This window comes from Urocitellus parryii, chromosome 8, assembly GCF_045843805.1.
Source record: "Urocitellus parryii isolate mUroPar1 chromosome 8, mUroPar1.hap1, whole genome shotgun sequence".
NCBI classification, from domain to species: Eukaryota; Metazoa; Chordata; class Mammalia; order Rodentia; family Sciuridae; genus Urocitellus; species Urocitellus parryii.
Window position 1 is genome coordinate 62,099,776 of NC_135538.1, and position 19,180 is coordinate 62,118,955.

The 19,180-nt window shown below is 34.9% G+C and overlaps 1 protein-coding gene across 2 annotated transcripts in view; it reads left to right on the forward strand.

The window, feature by feature from the left end:
* Nucleotides 1–19,180, forward strand: part of Fbxl4 (F-box and leucine rich repeat protein 4) — an 81,400-nt gene that overhangs the window by 9,926 nt on the left and 52,294 nt on the right. Inside the window, exons 2-4 of one of the 2 annotated variants that reach the window (XM_026402525.2) lie at nt 1,816–1,933; nt 2,555–3,138; nt 9,963–10,308. In XM_026402525.2, the coding sequence (XP_026258310.1) occupies nt 2,627–3,138; nt 9,963–10,308 (858 nt within the window). In that variant the 5' untranslated portion in view covers nt 1,816–1,933; nt 2,555–2,626. The remainder of the gene's footprint in view (nt 1–1,815; nt 1,934–2,554; nt 3,139–9,962; nt 10,309–19,180) is intronic. The other variant, XM_026402526.2, reaches the window with a different exon arrangement.

The window sequence follows — 19,180 nt, forward strand, 5'->3', positions numbered from 1 at the left end:
CTAGAGATTTCACATTTATGCCCATCAGGTCCTAAAGTTCTACTAGTTAGAGACCATTTTCTCTTTTTCTGGATGGGGGTGGGTTGGGATTTTTAAATCATGAAGGTAGTGTGAATTTAGGCCCACACTATGCTTGCACCTGCATAATAGTGTTCTGATTTCCCATGGTGACTTCTCCATTTCTTCAGTCAATGCCATGCGTACTTGAGCTTCCCTCAGTAAATCTATCTTTAAGTCCTGGTTTTAGGGTGATCCTTTCTGAGTTTTAGCTTCATGAGGTCCTTCCATGCTTCACTATGCCTGCATGGGTGTTAGAAAGTTCCCTTACAACCATGATGACCAGTAGCTGATTCTATGAGTAATATTATCTTCATCCCTTTGATGTTCCTCTTTATTTTTCACCATTTTGTATTCTTTTTGATTTTCTGCACTTATTTGAAGCCAAGCCCTTTATTTACTGTTTCACTGATTATATTTTGTCAAGCATCTCAGTGTTTAGACTTTATTGAAATTGAGAGACAAAAGGATACCATTGCATAATTTTAAGTTATTTTAGGTTCATAATGTTTTTTGTTTGCTCATCACTTTGCTATCAACGGTGTCAAACATTTTGTGTCTCCTGTATGCTGAATACATTAAGATATGAAAATCTTCAACTTTCTTCCTTCAAGAAGCTTACTCCTAATATAGACCTTAGTAGAGCTAGGTCTGATACAAATGAAGTTCCAGAGAGTAAAACTGCTAATGTAGAATAAAATGATTGGAAAAGAAACAATAGTACAGTCAAAACCTAGAGTAAAACATGAACAGTGGTTAGAACTTGACTGGGTTTTCTGAGTTAGATAAAAAGAGATCTGTCTACCTTGAGGAGAGCCTTGAAACACGAAAAAAGGAAATTAGATTGTATCTTGTATGTCAGAAAAAGCCATTGATTTTTGAGTGGGAGGGACATTTAATGAAAATAATGTTTTTCAGTTTTAGTGCTAAAGTTTTGGAAGGTTAACACATTGCTTTATTAAAGAAATTGCTATATTCATCTTCCTTTACTTAGGATAAATTAAATTCAAGACTTCACAGGTACCAGAATAAGTGTTTGATTTTCTGTTTATATTGACAAGAGATTGCCTACTCAGTGAGGAACATGGGCCAGGTGTATGTTATAAATTATAAGTAGAGCTGGCTGGGAACTAGAGTATTCCTTGGGGGACTGCCGGCCTTTCAAGGTCTTCTGAATTGTTAAAGGTTATAAACTAAACATTTTTTTGTTTTGTTTTGTTTTGTACTGGGGATTCAACCCAGGAATGCTTTACCCTTAACTACATCACCAATATTTTTCACTTTTTATTTTGAGACAGGCCTTACTAAGTTACTGAGAATCTTTCCATTTTGCTAAGGCTAGCCTTGAACTTGCAATCCTCCTTCCCCAGTTTCCTGAGTTGTTGGGATTACAGGCATGTGCCACCACACTGGGCTAAACTAGACCAAGTTTTTAAAAACACAGTTTGGTCCCAATAAAATATGTCTGCTCACATAGTTTGAAGCAAAACTATGAGTTTGCAATCTCTGTATAGATAGGGTTCATTATCATACTTTCATTATAGTCTGTTTTAAAATGTAAAAAACAAACAAAAAACTCAAAGAAAAGAAAAAGACTCTAATTCAAAATTGTCCACAATGTTTAGGAAAATTTACTCTGTTTCATTTGAAAGACTTGTGTCTTAATAAGTAGCTACTTGTTTATAGTAATAATCTTTTTTGGATATTTGACTTCCTGATTTGGAAATAAAAATGTTTTCTAAAACTCTTATCTTACAGGTAAAATAATGTCACATTTTAGCATTTGTACCTGAAAGCAGCAAGCAGATTTCAGGCCACATGGATGAGTGCCAGCTTCTACATTTCCCTTGTGTATCCTGTGACCATTCTATCTGGGGTGAGTGATTTCTAAGAGTAGCTGGCAACAAACCAGATGCTAGACAGCCAAGGACTGCCCTAACAAATAATGCTAAGAGTTATAAATTAAACACTGTCTGGTGATCTGTGATGTGTAAGGCAGTTAATTTAGTTGGTCTGAATTAACTGTCAGCTCCAAAAACTATATTCCCATAATGTGAAATCTGTACTAAGCATGTTTGGAAGAGAATAATAATTAGCAACAGGGAATCCTTTGTAAAAATGTGAAATTATGGCAGAGCCTAAAATTGAATTTATAGCTATATTTTAGTGGTGTGCCACATATTACTAATAATTTTTTAAAGCTCTAGGACTTCGTATTTCTTGAACAGTGGTTATAATTTTATATAAAATCGGGCTTTTAGATTATACATCTTCCATTGCCTTATAACATCAGGTTTGCTTTCCATTTAGCATAATATAAGATAAATTTATAATATTTAAGTTTCTAAGAAATATCAGAGATTCACAGTTTTTGTTTAAAACTTATTTTTCAAAGTTTCATTCTTGGAAACTTCATTAGGGTAAAGCCTGCTAACTTCTCCATTCATTTTTCCACTTATTTAAATTATTTTACTTCACCAAGCCATTCATTTTTTAGAACATCCTTCAAAGAGTTCTTGCATCTTACTGAGGACACCTGACCTTTTGAAGCTTCATAATTCACATCTAGATGTCACCGGTCTTTCCCATGTTAACAGTTCTGACTATGTTTTATTATATGTGCCTTCGGCGCCGAGCCAGGACAGCTACAAGAGGAGAAATGATGAACAGCCATAGAACTATAGAATCAAACAGCCGGACTTCCCCTCTCAATGCAGAGGTGGTCCAATATGCCAAAGAAGTAGTGGATTTCAGTTCCCATTATGGAAGCGAGAATAGTATGTCCTATACCATGTGGAATTTGGCAGGTGTACCAAATGTATTCCCAAGTTCTGGTGACTTTACTCAGACTGCTGTGTTTCGAACTTATGGAACGTGGTGGGATCAGTGTCCTAGTGCTTCCTTGCCATTCAAGAGGACACCGCCTAATTTTCAGAGCCAAGACTATGTGGAACTTACTTTTGAACAACAGGTATATCCTACAGCTGTTCATGTTCTGGAAACCTATCATCCTGGAGCAGTCATCAGAATTTTGGCTTGTTCTGCAAATCCATATTCTCCAAGTCCCCCAGCTGAAGTAAGGTAAATCTCAGTTTCAATGACCTAAATTATATGGTTCAAGGATGTTTTTTTCCACTGAAAGTATTATCTTAAGCAATTTGAACAAATCTAATTTTGAAAATTGTCCTGAATTTCCTGTGGGGAAGAGTGATCATGCTTGGAAGATTTAATGCATGTTTTCTATCTAAGTACCTCACATAATAATATTCATAGATTGTGACATTTGCATGACACAGAATTTATAAATGAAAAGCACAATTTGAACTAATAGTGATGTGGTATGAACCAATCTGAGAAGTTAGTAGAAAATATTACTTCTAAAATATTTCCAAACTCACATTATGTTACTGCTTTTAATTACCATGAACAACTCAAAATAGACCTAAGGAGTGATGCTTTAAAGGATATCTTTAGGAGATTAGCTTTGATTTAGGTAGATGCATTTGTAACATGCATCTTGATTTAAAAGTAAGTGTTGCTTTAAAAAATTCTTGAATTTTCTTTACAATCCTATTTACATCATTAATTTGCATAGCAGCTCCTCTCATTTTTATGGTTCATCCTTCTTATTTTTAAAAATATAATTATTTGACTAGATGAAATAATCACATAGGTTAATAACCTAGAAAGTACATAATGTGGCCTTCCACATACCCTGTTCTCCATGTGCTCAGGACTCACCCCTTCCTAAAGAAACCACTTTTATCACCTCTCTTTGTATCTTTTCAGAGTTTCTTTGTGCAGATATAAGCAAAAACAAATATATTTTTATTTTCTTTATTCACAAAAATAAGCATACTGTTTATATTGTTTTGTACCTTATTTGTTTCACTAAGTAGTATATATTGATTATGTTCATATAAGTCAGAGAGACCTTCCTCATTCTTTCCTATAACAGGAAGTAGTGCATAATATATAGGTACTCCAGTTTATTAACTTGTCAATAATTAGTGGGCACTTAGTTGTTTCTAATATTTTATAATTGTAAAAATTAACTCAGGGAATAACAAAATCATAAGTCACTTTAGCTGTGTGCATGTATATCTATCTGTGGGATGAGTTTCCTGAAAGAGTTGCTTGGCCAAAGAGATACACATTTGTAATTTTGAAATACAGTAACAGATTTCCCTCCAAAGGGTTTGTACTTGTTTATATTCTCATTGGCAGTGTGTGAATGTGCATGCGTTGTCGCATTGTCAAACTTCACCCACAGAGTGTGTTGATAAATCTCATTATTCTTAAAACTTAATAGATTAGAAATTGTATTTCATGTCAATTGTAAAAATCCTTATATTATCTCTGAGGTTAAATATCTTTTCATTTGTTTAAGAACCATTTATATTTGCTTTCTTTCAAACTATCGGATCATGTAATTTGTTAATTTTTCTATTACTTGTGATCTTACCAGTTTTTAGATCTTTATATAATTGTTAATTCACTCACTCATTAATTTAGTGTCTACCATGTGCTAAGCATTGTTTCAGATATTGAGGATAAATCAGTGAACAGAGTACAAAATAAACACAAATTCCTGCCCCTAGGAGAATATTCTATCCTGAGAATAGTTCATGGGCACCTATTAAATGTAGAACCCTAGCTGTTACCAAATAGGAGGAGTGGGGCAAGGGTCAGCTTCTACCCTGTGACATGCTGCTCCCTTGGTATCTCTCCTCAATTCTAAGGGAATACCTTCACAGCTTCCTAAAAAACAAGTACAAAGTCTCAACTCAGGTTGGAGACTGCTGGTATAATCTTTACTTGTTCTTTTCAGGTATACTTTGATAATTCATTGTGTACAGTGTAATTTATAAGTTATTAAAAAAGAAACACAGACTGGGCACAGTGTAAGTGCCTGTAATTCTAGCAGTTTTAGAGGCTGAGGCAACAGGATTCCAAATTCAAGGCCAGCCTTGGCAACTTAGCAAGTCCCTGTCATAAAAAGTCTCTGGGTTCAATCCCCACTATCCACCCCACTACACATGCATATACATTCACAAAGAAGAAAGAAAGAAAAGACAGAAATTGACATCTTCTAATGTACATTTTTTTTTCCTAAAAGGAAATTAAGTAGAAATTTGGACCAGTTATTTTCTTATGTGAGAATTGTTTTATTAGGACTTTGTCATTCTTATAGAGTTATCCACATTTCTTTCTAAAAAGCTGAACAAATTTGGGGATAAGATCTGTGAAACATGTAGTATGTGTTCTTCAATTCAAAACAATGCCTGCTGAGTTGAATATAAGTCACAGTTTTGGGTTCCTGAAAGTTATAGTTCACATTTGTGATGAAAGTTAGAACTTTATTTACAGATGTGTTTCTGATTTTCTTTATTGATATTTAGCTCCATTCCTCAGAAAATACCATTAAATTTTGAGAGAAAAGGAATCTGACCAATATATATTATTGCAGTATAAGAATATGCATTTTTAAATTTTACTAATTATGAAATCAATAAATGTTTCATTATAAAAAATGTTAGAAAATACAAAAAAGAATATATACATGGAAAAATATCTATAATTCTTTTGCCCAGATTTAGTGACATTTTGGTGAATTTCTTTAGACCGTGACAAACATTCATTGAATGCCCTCTCTGCCAGTTCAGTGCTGAGAAAAAAACAGAGCCAGACAAAGGTGGCTCTTGTTCTCTGGGCTCACAGGCCTGCTTGCAAGAGGACCATGGGATCATAGGGAACGTGTTGGCAGAGGGGAGATCCTAACCTATGTGCTTCAGAGGAGGACCACGGGATCATAGGGAACGTGTTGGCAGAGGGGAGAACCTAACCTATGTGCTTCAGACATGGCTTCTCTGAGGAAGTGAGTTCACTGAGAATGAGGATCAAGAGAGGTTCCACTGTGACTTAGAAAGGTGGAGAGAGAGAGAGAGCACATTGAAGGTGAAATCATGGTATTTGAAGAAGCGAGAAAAGTCCAACAAAAGTGTAAAGAATAAGTTATGGGGGTCTGTAAGCATGAGACAGATATTAAGATCTGTACTAGTGGTTTCCCAGAAGCTAAACTTGAGGTTTCTGTTTCTGCGCAGATGTTTATTATAGAAGTGCTGTAGGGGAAACCAGTAAGGAAAGGAGAAAGCATAGTACAGAAGGGGAAGTCAGGAAGGATGCAATTTTAGATGAATTTTCAGTCTGCACCAGTCCATCTGCATCAGTCAATCTTTGGCATGGGCTGGAGTGATGAACAAATGAACTAAAAAATCTTTGGGCACTTGACATGCTCTAGAGGAAGAGACCCCAGGAACCCAAGGAAGCTCTGTGAATAGGCTTAAAGGTATAAGTGACAAAGGGTGAATCAGTCCTATCTAGAGGATGAGCACAAGGACTACCAAGGAATCTAAGTGAAGCATGAGTGAGATGAGTCAGCTGCAATAAACTAATAAACAAAATAATGGTTGTAAAGATTAGAGAACTCATATTGAATTGTCAGATTATTGCTTTGCTGAATAAGCAGACATTTAAAAGACATGAAATACTAACATCATTTATCATCACAATCATTTTCATAAAAGAAACTTTAGTATATACCAAGAAATCAGTATAATCAGATCTTGAAAAAAGAACAGTTAGCGATTTTACAAGAATATTTGTGCTTGCATACATGTATGCTTGTTTGTATATATCAATATACTTTCCCTTTTCACATGTTTTAAAATATTTTTTAGTTATAGTTGAATACAATACCCCCAATTTTTATGGGGGTGCTGAGGATCGAACCAGCACATCTTACATGCCTAGGCGAGAGAGAGAGCTACTGCAGAACCACAATCCCAGCCCTCTCTCTTTTAACATTTATTCATAGAAAACTCCATCATGCAATACTGCATAGAAATCATTGGATTGTGTTTCCTATCACATTAATTGAACACACAATTTTATCCAAACACGTATGTTTGGAATAACTCCGAAATTTATTTGTAGAAAATGGATTTCTTACAGTCCCAAACATTCAGAATCTAAAAGTAGTCTTTTAATGATTTCATCTGATTGCATTTCTTTGTTCAGCCAATGAAATAGAAAAGTTATAGGTAGTTCTACCAGATCTAAGTCTTTGCTACTTCTTGCTTAGTGCCATTATTAAGAGAAAAAGAAAAGAGGCAGTATTGAGTGTCCTGATAAGGTCTTAATAGATGCTGGTGCAGGAGTCACAAATATGCTAGCTCAGGGTTACAATTTGGAAGAGACACAGGGAAAAGGGGAGGGAGAAAATGACAAGTTGAAGTCATATTAAAGAAACTGATTGGAATTACATAATTTGGGGATGAAATTTATTTTGGTGTGGATTTTTTAAGCACTAAAAGAACTTTAACTGGATAATGAAGTTTAAGAAGCAGGGAGAGCTGGTGTGGTGGCACATACCTATAATCCCAGCAACTTAGGATGCTGAGACAGGATAATGGCAAATTTGGGGACAGTGTAGGCTATATAGTGTTACCCTGTCTCAAAGAAAGAAAGGGCTCAGTGGTAGAGCACTTGCCTAGTACACATGAGGCCCTAGTACCATGAAAGGGGAGGAGGAGGAGGAGGAGGAGGAGAAAGGGAAAAGAAAGGATGTCATAGAATTGGTAGCCAAAGAGAGTTGCTTAAGCAACAGTTTCACAAATTTATCATAGATTAGTGCCCTTGACTTTGTGGGCCCAAGAAACACGATTTTTTCATTTAAGTTAGAATTAACCAGCTCCTTCACACAGAATGGCATTTTGTTAGTTTCCAAATAGAGATGGACTGAGATGTTGTCTCTGAATACAAATAGAGGCTCTTTATATTTGATGCATTTTATTACTGATTTTCAGGAGAGAATGTTCAAAAATAATGAATATGGAATGATTTTAAAGGTTCTAGAAAATGTGTAAGTTTCTACAGAATAGTGAACTATTCTGTAGTTCCTGATTCTCTTGGTGATGTTTACTAGAATTCCCACTGAGTATTCCACTTCTGGGAATACATCCAAAGAAAATGATGTCAGCATACCAAAGAGACACCTGCATACCCATGTTTGTTGTGACCCTATTCATAATGTCTAAGATGTGGAGTCAGCCTAGGTGCCCATCAATGGATGAATGGATAAAGAAAATCTGGTATATACAAATAATGGAGTATTATTCAGCCATAAAGAGGATTAAAATCCTGTCATTTGTAACAAAATGGGTAGAACTAGAAGACATTAAGTACAATAAGACAGACACAAAAAGACGGGTGCTGCATGTTCTCTCTCATATGTGGAAGCTAAAAAAAGACAACCTGGAAGTTGAATAGTGATTACTAGAGATTGGGAAGGGTGTTAAGGGTGAGGGTGGAAAATGGACATTGGATTTTATTGGTATATTCAACATGCATATTTGGAAATATCATACTGAATCCCATTAATATGTATAATTAATACATATTAATCAAAATGTTTAAAACTAAAAAATAAATTTAAAAAAGAAAGAATTTCCAGAGAGCATCTGTCTTACATGTTTATTCCTGTAGATAAAAATTACCATATCTCCTTTTTCCATTCTTCCAAGATTAGAGCTGTATGACCTTGTTGACCTAAAAGCCATTAGGGTACCTATATGTCAGTGACTTTTATCTACTTCAGCTTCTTATGTGTCTCATAGTAGTTTTTTGCTACTTCTTTTTTTCTTATATTTCAGTAGGTTATTGGGTTAATGAACCAATAGTTTATTAGGGGTTGAAAAAAATCTCATGTTTTTTATATATAAAAACATTATATATATAAAAACATTTGAAGTTCTATTAATAATCAGTGAATTATAAATTATATTCCTAAGGAGGTGTGACTCACTATGAAATTAGAGATTATTTTAAAAATTAGATAGTGCTTTTAGTGGTCATGTTTATATATATTGGTGTAGCTTTTTTTAAAGCAGTCTGTAGTGTTTACTGAGAGACTTTAAAATATTCTTTATTTTTCAGTATAAAATTAAAAATTCTTCTAGCCAAAGTAAACAATTAGAAATAGAGGAAAAATGTTTGTAAAATATTTTTATATTGTTTTAAATTTTCTCTGCTATATTAGGAAATAATAATTAGAGAAGTAGTTAATTATATACATGAGAATATTAGCTTTAAAGAAGAGATAGACAAATAATAGTAGTAGGTTAGGCATTTCATTGGGGGAACACAACATGAGCAAAATCCCAAAGTTAGAAATAATTTACTGTGTAAAAGTAGTGACTAAGTTTCCTGGGAAGTGGGAGTTCATTTGGAGGAACAGGACTTGCTAGGTACCAGAGATAAAGAATGACTAAAAATATGAAAAAATGAAAATTCTGGAGAAGGACATATATAAAAGAATTTCCTGAAAACTTTAGTAAAACCTTATGACTGCATTAAAAAATGAGAAAAATCAAAGATAAAAACCATTTTGAGTTTGTATGAGGCCAGTAACAGGAATGGAATGCTGGACAAAGAGACCTTTGTATGGCAAGATGAAGGTGTAGTTCCTGCAGTTGGTTTGAGATGCAGTGCACACAGGACAACATTTTCCTATGTGCTTGATCCTTACTTAGGATTCACTTATTCTGTAAAACTGAGTGCTATTCTTCAGTTACCTCTACCAAGTTTAGTCTTTAAGTTGATCAATGTGAAATCTGCAAAGAAATAAAAAGAACTTTGGTGTTTTTATAAAAATAATTTAATTATATGTATGACATTTAGCTTTTAATTTTTTTTCATATCCTGGAAACAATTCTTGTGTTTGATTCTATTCACCTTACTTGACATGTTTCTCTCTGTGGTATATTGGGCATGGGGCTGTAATCTTAAGGTACTGGTAGATCTCATTCTAAACTGTATTATAGGGAAGTTTCTTTCTTTGGCAGATGGGAGATTCTTTGGTCAGAGAGACCTACGAAGGTGAATGCTTCCCAGGCTCGCCAGTTTAAACCTTGTATTAAGCAGATAAATTTTCCCACAAATCTTATTCGACTGGAAATAAATAGTTCTCTTCTGGATTATTACACTGAATTAGATGCAGTTGTGCTACATGGTATGAAGGACAAGCCAGTGCTTTCTCTCAAGACTTCACTTATTGACATGAATGATCTAGAAGATGATGACTACGAAGAAGAGGATGGTTGTGGAATGGACAATCTTAACAAAAAATTTAGCAGTACTGCCCTCAAGGAAGGGCCAAATAATGGATATTTTGATAAATTACCATATGAGGTAAGCCAAAAATGTTCAGTAGCAATATTAGATACAACAGTATAGATCTTTAAATGTTTGGAAGTTACTGTTTATTTTGCTAGCTATCAGAGGAATTGGAAGCATTCTAGGTAAGGGAGTATTCCGATGTGTTGCATATTTTAGTTTTGGAAAAACTAGACGAAAAAGTAATTTTGCTACTTCTTTTGGATTAACTTCAGTAATTCTGGATAAACTATTAAGTATACGTTGTTATATCATTAAATAGCAATAGCCAAATACACAAGCCAATAGTAAGAATAATAAGTTATACTCTAATTCACAATTATACATTATAAGTATGGGCAGCATGTGCAGTTTTATATGAGTTACATTAAAGATAAGAGAAATAATGATTGTGAGATGAATGTTTATACCATTTAATAGTCCAGAGCTTTCCTAAGTATCACTTGTTCTTCCATACTAACTCTGGTATATATTCTTCTAGCTCTAAATTTTGGTCTAGGCAGGTCCAGAGTGCCTTCTCCTGGAAATACTTTTTTTTTTTTTTTTTTTGTATCTTGTTTGAAATCTTTTTTTCAGTGTACTTACAGAGGAACAGTTGTGTAGGATATTTAGCATCCCTGGGTCCCAGGTATCAAATGCCAGTAAGTATTTCCCAGCAATGTGACACTAAAACCTTTCTCCACCTGTTTCCAAATATCCTTGGCAGTGAGAGTGGGGCCAGGCATTTAGACCTCTACAAAAAACAATGTATTCCTAAAAATGATATAATCAGTTTTTTTAAGAAAAAATTATAGACTCAATTTTTTTTTCTTTTTCTTTTTTTTTTTTTTTTGGTGCTGGGGATTGAACCCAGGGCCTTGTGCATAGGAGGCAAGCACTCTACCAACTGAAGCATATCCCCAGTCCTAGTCTTAAATTTTAACCAACCTATATATCCCCCTTCCAAAATGTTGGTATTTAAAATTTCACTGTAGTAACATAGAAAGCTTAACTTGCATGGAACAATAAGGCAGTCTCTTGAATACGTAACAGTAGTTATAATGTCTGTATAATATTTTATGGCTAAAATACTGTGATGTATCTGTGAAGTAGCTATTAAAATTGCTAGACATAGATGATTTAAGGTCAAGAGTTCAAAGGTCAAGTCTTGTTTTATGGAAAGGAAGCTTCACAGATTGGATAAGACCTTCTTGGGAGAAGGGAAGAAAGATGAAGCAGAGTTGAATTGGGGCAGAGAGAGAGGAGTGTGAAATACTGAGAGTGTTCTTCCTCAGGACTCAGGGATAGCTGTTTATCTGGAGGAGAATGAATCACTTCTTTGATTTTTACCCATTTTCTAAAACTAGAAAATAGAAATTTAAAGTCAGTAAATATATTTTAAACAGTTTGTTGAACTTTATTCAGGCCTAATAAAATGCTTGACATATAGCATTTAAATGGAAACGGAGGGAAACCTTAGGCAGAGAGAAAAGAATATAGAAAGGTGAGAAGTGAAACTTTGTGACTTGATTGGAAATTACAGTATTTCAGTATGGCTGAAACATCAGATTTGACTGCAGAGGCTGCATGAAATTAGATGGAGGCTTAGGGCTGTTGCAGTGTACATCTCCATTCACATGGACGACAATGATTGGAACACCCTAGCCTTGGCAGTGTACATCCTACTCTGCTGTACTATAGAGTAGGTTTTGCCACTGGGTTTTACCAGCAGATTTGCGTTTTAACCCTTTACCCAGCGGTCTTCAGGGTACTATCTTATTCTGGTTTATAGCAAAGTTAGTTTGGGAAATCAAATACTTTAGATTTTATAAATAATTTATTTTTGTTAAAATATTAGAGCAGATTCACGATTATAATTTAATACTTTCTTTTGTTATTCTTATGCTGTCTTTGAGTGGGAGGGAAAGATGTGGAATAATAGTTAATATTCCAGAAATTATCCATAGTATTCAAGCACTTTTGCACATGCTTTGGCCCACAATTAGAATAATTATCCAGATGTTTTGGGTTCATTTGAATTTGTCTTTCAAATGGCTTGTGGCATAAAAAATGATTGTGAACATTGAAGGTTTGTTTACTTTAAGGAGGAGGATTGTAAAATGAGATTTATGTCTTAGATTAATCTGGTGAATGGAGAATAGATCAATAGGAAGTTAGGGTGGGAGGCAGAGGTCCCAGATAGGAAGCTACTGCAATAATTTAGACAAGAAATTATGAAGCCTTCCAAGTTGGAATGTTTGAAGAAGACATTAGGTGGGAGAAATATTTCAGAAGTTCAAAGGTTGTAATCAAAAGTAACTGGTGAATGTGGAGATGAAAAACATCAGCGGGACTTTTAGGTTTCAAGTTGGAATGACATGGTGGGCGGACATGCCATTAATTTTAAAATAGTAGATGAAGGTAGGAAGGTGCCTATGATTCATCAAAGCAGACTTGTTTGTGGAGAATAGTGGGCACTTGCTATTTGAGTTGGAAACTCATCAGGAATGTCTGAGTTTACATTTGAACAAGTCACATCTAAATAGAGGGGCACCATGGTAGATGAAGTTGACAAGTGAAATACTGTGAAGTTTGAATAAAGAGCCAGGAGTAGAATTCTGGTTAACATTAATTAAGACATCCAAGAGTTCCATAGAGGAAAATAAGCTAGAAAAGGGACTTGGGATAAAGATGAGAGAGTCTTAAACCAAACCATTAAGAAGTTGAAAATGTCTGGAAGCCATAAAAAGACATCAACTGTAGAGGGTTGTTTCAAGTGCTCATTAGTTTTGGTCATTGGGAGAACTTCAATATAGTATTTTACCATGATCAATTTTTTTTTTCTTTTTTTTTTTTTTTATTGTTGGTCGTTCAAAACATTACATAGTTCCTCATACATCATATTTCACAGTTTGATTCAAATGAGTTATGAACTCCCAATTTTATCCCGTATACAGATTGCTGTATCACATCAGTTACCCTTCCATTGATTGACATATTGCCTTTCTAGTGTCTGATGTATTCTGCTGTCTGTATTATTCTCTACTATCCCCCCTCCCCTCCCCTCCCCTCCCCTTTTCTCTCTCTACCCCTTCTACTGTAAATCACTTCTTCCATTTGAATTATCTTGTCTTACCCCTCCTTTCCTCTTATATGTCATTTTGTATAACCCTGAGGATCGCCTTCCATTTCCATGCGATTCCCCTTCTCGTTTCCTTTCCCTCCCACCTCTCAACCCTGTTAATGAAAATCTTCGTCTCAAGCTCTTCGTCCCTACCCTGTCCTTGTTTCCTCCCCTTATATCAGAGGAGTCATTTGGTATTTGTTTTTTAAAGATTGACTAGCTTCACTTAGCATAATCTGCTCTAATGCCATCCATTTCCCTCCAAATTCTATGATTTTGTCATTTTTAAATGCAGAGTAGTACTCCATTGTGTATAAATGCCACATTTTTTTAATCCATTCATCTATTGAAGGGCATCTGGGCTGATTCCACAATCTTGCTATCATGAATTGTGCTGCTATGAACATCGATGTAGCAGTACTACAACTATCTTATATTTGATAAAGGGGCTAAAAGCATGCAATGGAGGAAGGATAGCATCTTCAACAAATGGTGCTGGGAAAACTGGAAATCCATTTGCATCAAAATGAATCTGAATCCCTATCTCTCGCCTTGCACAAAAGTTAACTCAAAATGGATCAAGGAGCTTGATATTAAATCAGAGACACGGCATCTGATAGAAGAAAAAGTTGGTTATGATCTACATACTGTGGGAGCAGGCTCCAAATTCCTCAATAGGACACCCATAGCGCAAGAGTTAACAACTAGAATCAACAAATGGGACTTACTCAAACTAAAAAGTTTTTTCTCAGCAAAAGAAACAATAAGAGAGATAAACAGGGAGCCTACATCCTGGGAACAAATCTTTACTCCACACACTTCAGATAGAGCCCTAATAACCAGAATATATAAAGAACTCAAAAAATTAGACAATAAGACAACAAGTAACCCAATCAATAAATGGGCAAAGGACCTGAACAGACACTTCTCAGAAGAGGACATACAATCAATCAATAAGTACATGAAAAAATGCTCACCATCGCTAGCAGTCAGAGAAATGCAAATCAAAACTACCCTAAGATACCATCTCACTCCAGTAAGATTGGCAGCCATTAGGAAGTCAAACAACAATAAGTGCTGGAGAGGATGTGGGGAAAAGGGCACTCTTGTTCATTGCTGGTGGGACTGCAAATTGGTGCAGCCAATTTGGAAAGCAGTATGGAGATTTCTTGGAAAGCTGGGAATGGAACCACCATTTGACCCAGCTATTCCCCTTCTCGGTCTATTCCCTAAAGACCTAATAAGAGCATGCTACCATGATCAATTTAATGGAGCCATTATTATAGGGTGATGAATGAGGAATGTTACCATATTTGTTCCCACATGTAGTCTCTGTGGAAGAAACCAGGCGATAGAATTGATATTCTTGGAAGGACATTGATTAGCTTTGATGAAAGCAGAGTACCATATCAAGAGTTAATACTGCAGAGTACAGTGAATGAGATTAGGTGTGTTTTGGGAGTTCTGCTCAATGTGTCACATCCTGTCTTCATTGTGTTATACAAATATACTTTATACTAGGATCCCCTCCATGCCAAAAAACCCACATTTTGACAGACAGTATATATTACGTGAGTAGTGATTAATGGATATTGTCTTGTAGACCTAAACCCTATATCTTTTATTTAATCAAAATCAAAACTGCTCTTTCACATTGTCATTGTCATGGTTTTAATGACTCTTTATTCTTTTTATATTTTAATATTTGCTTAAAATTTAATATTCAGTATCAGAATGTTTTCATATAATATATACCTTTTAATACAGTGCTTTTTCTTTGGAACTGCACCAAAAGTTTCTGGGAGTTTTTAAAGTAACCATCTGGAAAAAGTAAATTATTTATCTTCTGATACAGGATTTCTCTGTACTAGCTGCTTAAAAATTCTACAATAACTGAAACAATTTGAGTTAATTCTACAGATTTCAAATTATTACTGTTGTCAAGCTCAGATTACTTGTAGTTTTCTTTCAAACATTTATGAGACAGACAATTCTTGTATTATTTAAACTCTGTTTCATAGTATAAAGAAGACATTTTCAACTCTTGTATGAAGCTAGGGTAACATTAATTAAGATAGCACACAAAAAGAAAACTATCAGACCAATTTTACATATATGAATAACTTAAAACAAAGGAAGTTGAATTGTTTTAAAAGGATAATACCAGAAAGTCGTTTGAGATTTCTTCCTGAAATTTGAGGGTGTTTTCATGTTAGAGGGTTTATGTACTAATACCATAGTACTAGGTTAAAAGGAGAAGAATCTTAAGATCATTTCAGTAGATGTGTAAACCAGTTGATAAGTGACAGCTAAATAGATAATCATATTTTAACCATTTCTTTTAAATTGTACATATTTTATTAAGCTGTCTTACCAATTATCTACTAACAACTATCATAAACCAAGAACTAATATCACATTTAATTATCAAACAATAGAAATGCATTGTCCAATATGGTAGCCACCAGCCATATGTACTATTGAGCACTTGAAATGTGACTAGTATGAATTGAAATGTGCTAAAGTGTAAAATAACACACAGGATTTTATTTATTTATTTATTTATTTATTTTAATTGGTTGTTCACAACATTACAAAGCTCTTGACATATCATATTTCATACATTAGATTGAAGTGGGTTATGAACTCCCAATTTTACCCCAAATGCAGATTGCAGAATCACGTCGGTTACACATCCACATTTTTACATAATGCCCAATTAGTAATTATTGTATTCTGCTACTTTTCCTATCCCCTACTATCCCCCCTCCCCTCCCCTCCCATCTTCTCTCTCTACCCCATCTATTGTAATTCATTTCTCTCCTTGTTAATTTTCCCATTCCCCTCACAACCTCTTATATGTAATATTGTATAGCAATGAGGGTCTCCCTTCATTTCCATGCAATTTCCCTTTTCTCTCCCTTTCCCTTCCATCTCATGTCTCTGTTTAATGTTAATCTTTTCTTCCTGCTCTTCCTCCCTGCTCTGTTCATAGTTGCTCTCATTATATCAAAGAAGACATTTGGTATTTGTTTTTTAGGGATTGGCTAGCTTCACTAAGCATAATCTGCTCTAGTGCCATCCATTTCCCTGCAAATTCTATGATTTTGTCATTTTTTATTGCTGCATAGTACTCCATTGTGTATAGATGCCACATTTTTTTTATCCATTCATCTATTGAAGGGCATCTAGGTTGGTTCCACAGTCTAGCTATTGTGAATTGTGCTGCTATGAACATCGATGTGGCAGCATCCCTGTAGCATGCTCTTTTAAGGTCTTCAGGGAATAGTCTGAGAAGGGCAATAGCAGGGTCAAATGGTGGTTCCATTCCCAGCTTTCCCAGGAATCTCCAAACTGCTTTCCAAATTGGCCGCACCAATTTGCAGTCCCACCAGCAATGTACAAGAGTACCCTTTTCTCCACATCCTCGCCAGCACTTGTTGTTGTTTGACTTCATAGTGGCTGCCAATCTTACTGGAGTGAGATGGTATCTTAGGGTGGTTTTGATTTGCATTTCTCTGACTGCTAGAGATGGTGAGCATTTTTTCATGTACTTGTTGATTGATTTTATATCCTCCTCTGAGAAGTGTCTGTTCAGGTCCTTGGCCCATTTGTTGATTGGGTTATTTGCTATCTTATTGTCTAATTTTTTGAGTTCTTTGTATACTCTGGATATTAGGGCTCTATCTGAAGTGTGAGGAGTAAAAATTTGTTCCCAGGATGTAGGCTCCCTATTTACCTCTCTTATTGTTTCTCTTGCTGAGAAAAAACTTTTTAGTTTAAGTAAGTCCCATTTGTTTATTCTTGTTATTAACTCTTGTGCTATGGGTGTCCTATTAAGGAATTTGGAGCCCGACCCCACAATATGTAGATCATAGCCAACTTTTTCTTCTATCAGGCAAAGAGTCTCTGATTTGATATCAAGGTCCTTGATCCATTTTGAGTTAACTTTTGTGCATGGCGAGAGAAAGGGATTCAGTTTCATTTTGTTGCATATGGATTTCCAGTTTTCCCAACACCATTTGTTGAAGATGCTATCCTTCCTCCGTTGCATGCTTTTAGCCCCTTTATCAAATATAAGATAGTTGTAACTTAACACACAGGATTTTAAAGACCCACTTTGGGGAAAAAAAAGAATGTGCAATATCTCAGTAGTAATTTTTATGTTGATTACATGGTAAAGTGATAGTTTTGTTTTAGTCAGCTTTTTTTGCTGCTGTGACTAAAAGACCTGATAAGAACAATTAGAAGAGGAAAAGTTTATTTGGGGGCTCACAATTTCAGAGGTCTCAGTCCAAAGATGGCTGATTTCATTCCTCAGGGCCAGAAATGATACCAAACACCATGGCTGAAAAATGGGTGGAGGAATGGGACTCAGGACATGATCAGAAACAGAGAGAACTCTCCTCACACGACAAAATATAAACCCCAAAGACATGCCCCGAATGACCCACCTCCTCCAACCACACCCTACCTGCTTTCAGTACCACTCAGTTAAACCTTGCTAGAGGATTAATTCACTGATTGGGTTAAGACTCTCATTTCCCAATCATTTTACTTCTAAACCTTCTTGCATTGTTTCACACATGGGCTTTTTGGGGACACACATCTGAACCATAACATACATAAACTAAAGTGAAACTATTTCTTTTTACTTTTTAAGATGTAGTTAGTAAAGAAATTGGGAATTATATATATGCTGAACTTTCATGGCTCACATTTGAATTAAAGCCATGAATAGCAATGTAATTTAACATTATTGCAGAAGTATTAGCCAGAGCTGGTAGACATGAGAAAGAAATAAAAGGCATAATTTTTGGAAAATCATTTGCAGAGAAAATGTTTATATGTCTAAAACACAGGAGAATAGACCAAAAAACTGTTAAGAACAATGAGTAAATTAGCAGGTTACAAAGTTAATAGACAAATCAATTGCAGTAGGAACTCTAGGAACAAATAGATCATTTAATGATGAGTCATAGCATGCTCTCAAGTAGAAAGATACAATGAAGCAAAAATGTCAGTTTTCTTTAAAGTAACTGTGTGTTTAACCAAGTCCAAATTAAAATTCAAATTGTTAAATTGAAAAATTCACCTAAGAAATATGAAAATAATTAGGAAAATTCCAGAAAAGAAGAATGATAGAGGGGTATTAGTCCTGATTTTCATTTGCAACCAAATGATCTAGTGCATGCCAACACATACATTGAAGAGGTTAGAAAAAGAAATATATTTAGCTTGGAGTCAATACCCACTTCTAGTTGGTGGTCCCAGTTGTGGTGATGCAGCACCAGTTTTGCTATCTTCTAGTAATGGAGTTATAATAAACTATATTAGTGTAACTAGAAGAAAAGTACATTTGGCTTGTAAAGTAAATCAAGGTAACAAAGAAATGCACCACCTCTAATTCAGAAGATATCAGTATCAGCCTCTAATAGAACTATATAACATTCTGAGAATGCTGCAAAGACTAGAATTAGAAACTCCCAAAAGTTTGAATCATAATAGCCAATTGTCCTATTTTTTTTCTGTAAATCAATGTACTTATTAGTCAATATCTTCTGATCCTTGTTCACATACTATTTAGTTTTTATTGAAATTAATCATACACTTAATGTAAGGACAGAGATACCTGCAAAAAAGCAATGCTTTTATGAAAAAGAGTAGTCCTCACCCCCCTCACCTAAGCCAAACCTACTTCTCTTTTTAACTCCAGTGCCTGATCCTTATAGTCACACATCATACTTTTATATAAAATATACATATTAGTTAATGGCTATGAAA